Source organism: Mastacembelus armatus, chromosome 15, assembly GCF_900324485.2.
Source record: "Mastacembelus armatus chromosome 15, fMasArm1.2, whole genome shotgun sequence".
Classification (NCBI taxonomy): Eukaryota; Metazoa; Chordata; class Actinopteri; order Synbranchiformes; family Mastacembelidae; genus Mastacembelus; species Mastacembelus armatus.
In genome coordinates, this window is record NC_046647.1 from 8,406,150 (window position 1) to 8,408,163 (window position 2,014).

Genomic DNA, 2,014 nt, shown 5'->3' on the forward strand with positions numbered 1-2,014 from the left:
ATCTGGCAGGTGGCTTGGGCACAAGTGGAGATTGATTAAAGTGATCTGTGTGAATCCTATTAATGCATCCTGGATTCTGGCCAAGGCAGAAGCAGTGGAGGAGAACACCGCTGTCTAGCAGCACTATCTGATCTGCCTCCTCACTGGACAAACTGAGGACCCTCTGCACTCCCTCTTCGACAACTCTCCTCCTCCTCCTCCTCCTCCTCCTCCTCTCTCCCAGGCAAGGATGGTGCCCCCACCCCCAACAAACAAGCCCCACGTGTGCCTGTCCACCATCCTCATCATGAGCAGCATGGCACTGATTGATGCCTACCTGGTGGAGCAGAACCACGGGCCACGAAAGATTGGCATCTGCATCATGGTGATGGTGGGAGACATCTGTTTCCTAATCGTCTTGCGTTACGTAGCAGTGTGGGTGGGTGCTGAGGTGCGCACAGCTAAGCGAGGCTATGCCATGATCCTCTGGTTCCTTTACATTTTTGTGCTGGAGATCAAGGTCTACTTTGTGTATCAAAACTACAAGGCGGACAGGAAGAGCCTGGATGCTCTCGCAAGGAAGACACTCACACTGTTGCTGTCCATCTGCATTCCAGTGTTGTTTGTGGTGCTGGTTGCTATTGACCATATGGAGTATGTACGCGCCTTCAAGAAGCGTGAGGAGATCCGTAACCGTCTCTTCTGGGTGGTGGTGGACTTGCTGGACATATTGGACATCCAAGCCAACCTGTGGGAGCCTCAAAAGAAGGGACTCCCTCTGTGGGCGGAGGGCCTGATGTTCTTCTACTGCTACATCCTACTGCTCGTCCTGCCCTGCGTGTCCTTGAGCGAGATCAGCATGCAGGGCATCAACATAGTGCCCCACAAGATGCTCCTGTACCCCATCCTCAGCCTGGTGACCATCAACATCATCACACTCTTCATCCGAGGGGGGAACATGATTCTGTACAGGGACGCCAGGGTGTCTGGGATCCTGATAGGAAAGAACATCTTGGCTATCATCCTAAAGACCTGCAGCTTTGTGCAGTACAGGAGACAGTTGCAGAATGCTCCTCCTGCCTTTGGGGTCGAGCTCCAGAAAAACTCTGTGGCCCACGCTCGCCCTGCCCCCACCCCTCCTCAAGTGGTCATGCAGGACCAGACGCCCCTCCCCGAGGTGACGACCTGTGAACACACATGACAGAATAGTGAGGTGGATCCTGGAAAAGTCAACATGAATTTTTATGAGCCTCAGGACGTTGGCAGGGCACAATGTTCCACAACCTTTTAGGGCATGTGAACGCTCATATGAACAAGAAGGAGACCATGAACTCCACTGATGCTTTATGGCACACAGGACACTGCAGACGCTCAGCAACGACAGAGCAGTGCTGTATCCAAAGCTGTCATGGTGCAAAACTACAGTATCACACGTGACTTTGTGAAAGCATTTCTCAGTTGTGTGTATTTTTTCTAAGTATACAAAAAAAAAAAAAAATGCTACTACTGCAAGATTAGAGGATATATTTTTTAATTGTGTGTATTCTAATGTTAAACCTAAGGGTCTGTGTGCTGTGGTGTGTATTTCTGTTGCTCGAATGTTCGTAGTAGTGGATGGTTTTCATGTGATAAACTCAGAGGGAGCAACGTAAAGAGCGAAAACAATAGTTAAAGCTTTCCCTTGAAAGAAGTGTGTTTTTATATGTGATTCTTTGATAAAGTATTGTGTACGAGATAAAGGCTTTCCTGCTCTTTTATTGGCTGTAAATGTTTTCGTTTCTTGAAATGATTTAACTTATTGGACCAAATAAGTATATTTCACTTTTTAATTAAAATTCAGCAAATGTCCCTTAATTAACCTGGGTAAGAAAGGAAAATGGACAATGATTTTTAACCTGCTCTAGTCCAGTGAGTGGTGCCTTTGTAATGTCATTCATCTTTAGCGTGACTGATATATTTCATGCTGCTTATTTTGAGCAAAAGGATGAACAATGAAATAAATCCTGTGTGTAGTTATGAACAGTTTGACAACTGC

At 47.0% G+C, this 2,014-nt stretch overlaps 1 protein-coding gene across 1 annotated transcript; it reads left to right on the forward strand.

The window, feature by feature from the left end:
- Nucleotides 1-229: 229 nt before the first annotated feature.
- LOC113131998 (transmembrane protein 121) lies at nucleotides 230-1,180 on the forward strand. The gene has a single exon (XM_026309795.1). It carries the CDS (start codon nucleotides 230-232, stop codon nucleotides 1,178-1,180), a length of 951 nt encoding a protein of 316 aa, XP_026165580.1.
- Nucleotides 1,181-2,014: the final 834 nt, after the last annotated feature.

Excerpts from the sequence above, each read along its gene's own strand:
- LOC113131998 (XM_026309795.1), top strand. The coding sequence starts at position 230 with ATGGTGCCCCCACCCCCAACAAACAAGCCCCACGTGTGCCTGTCCACC.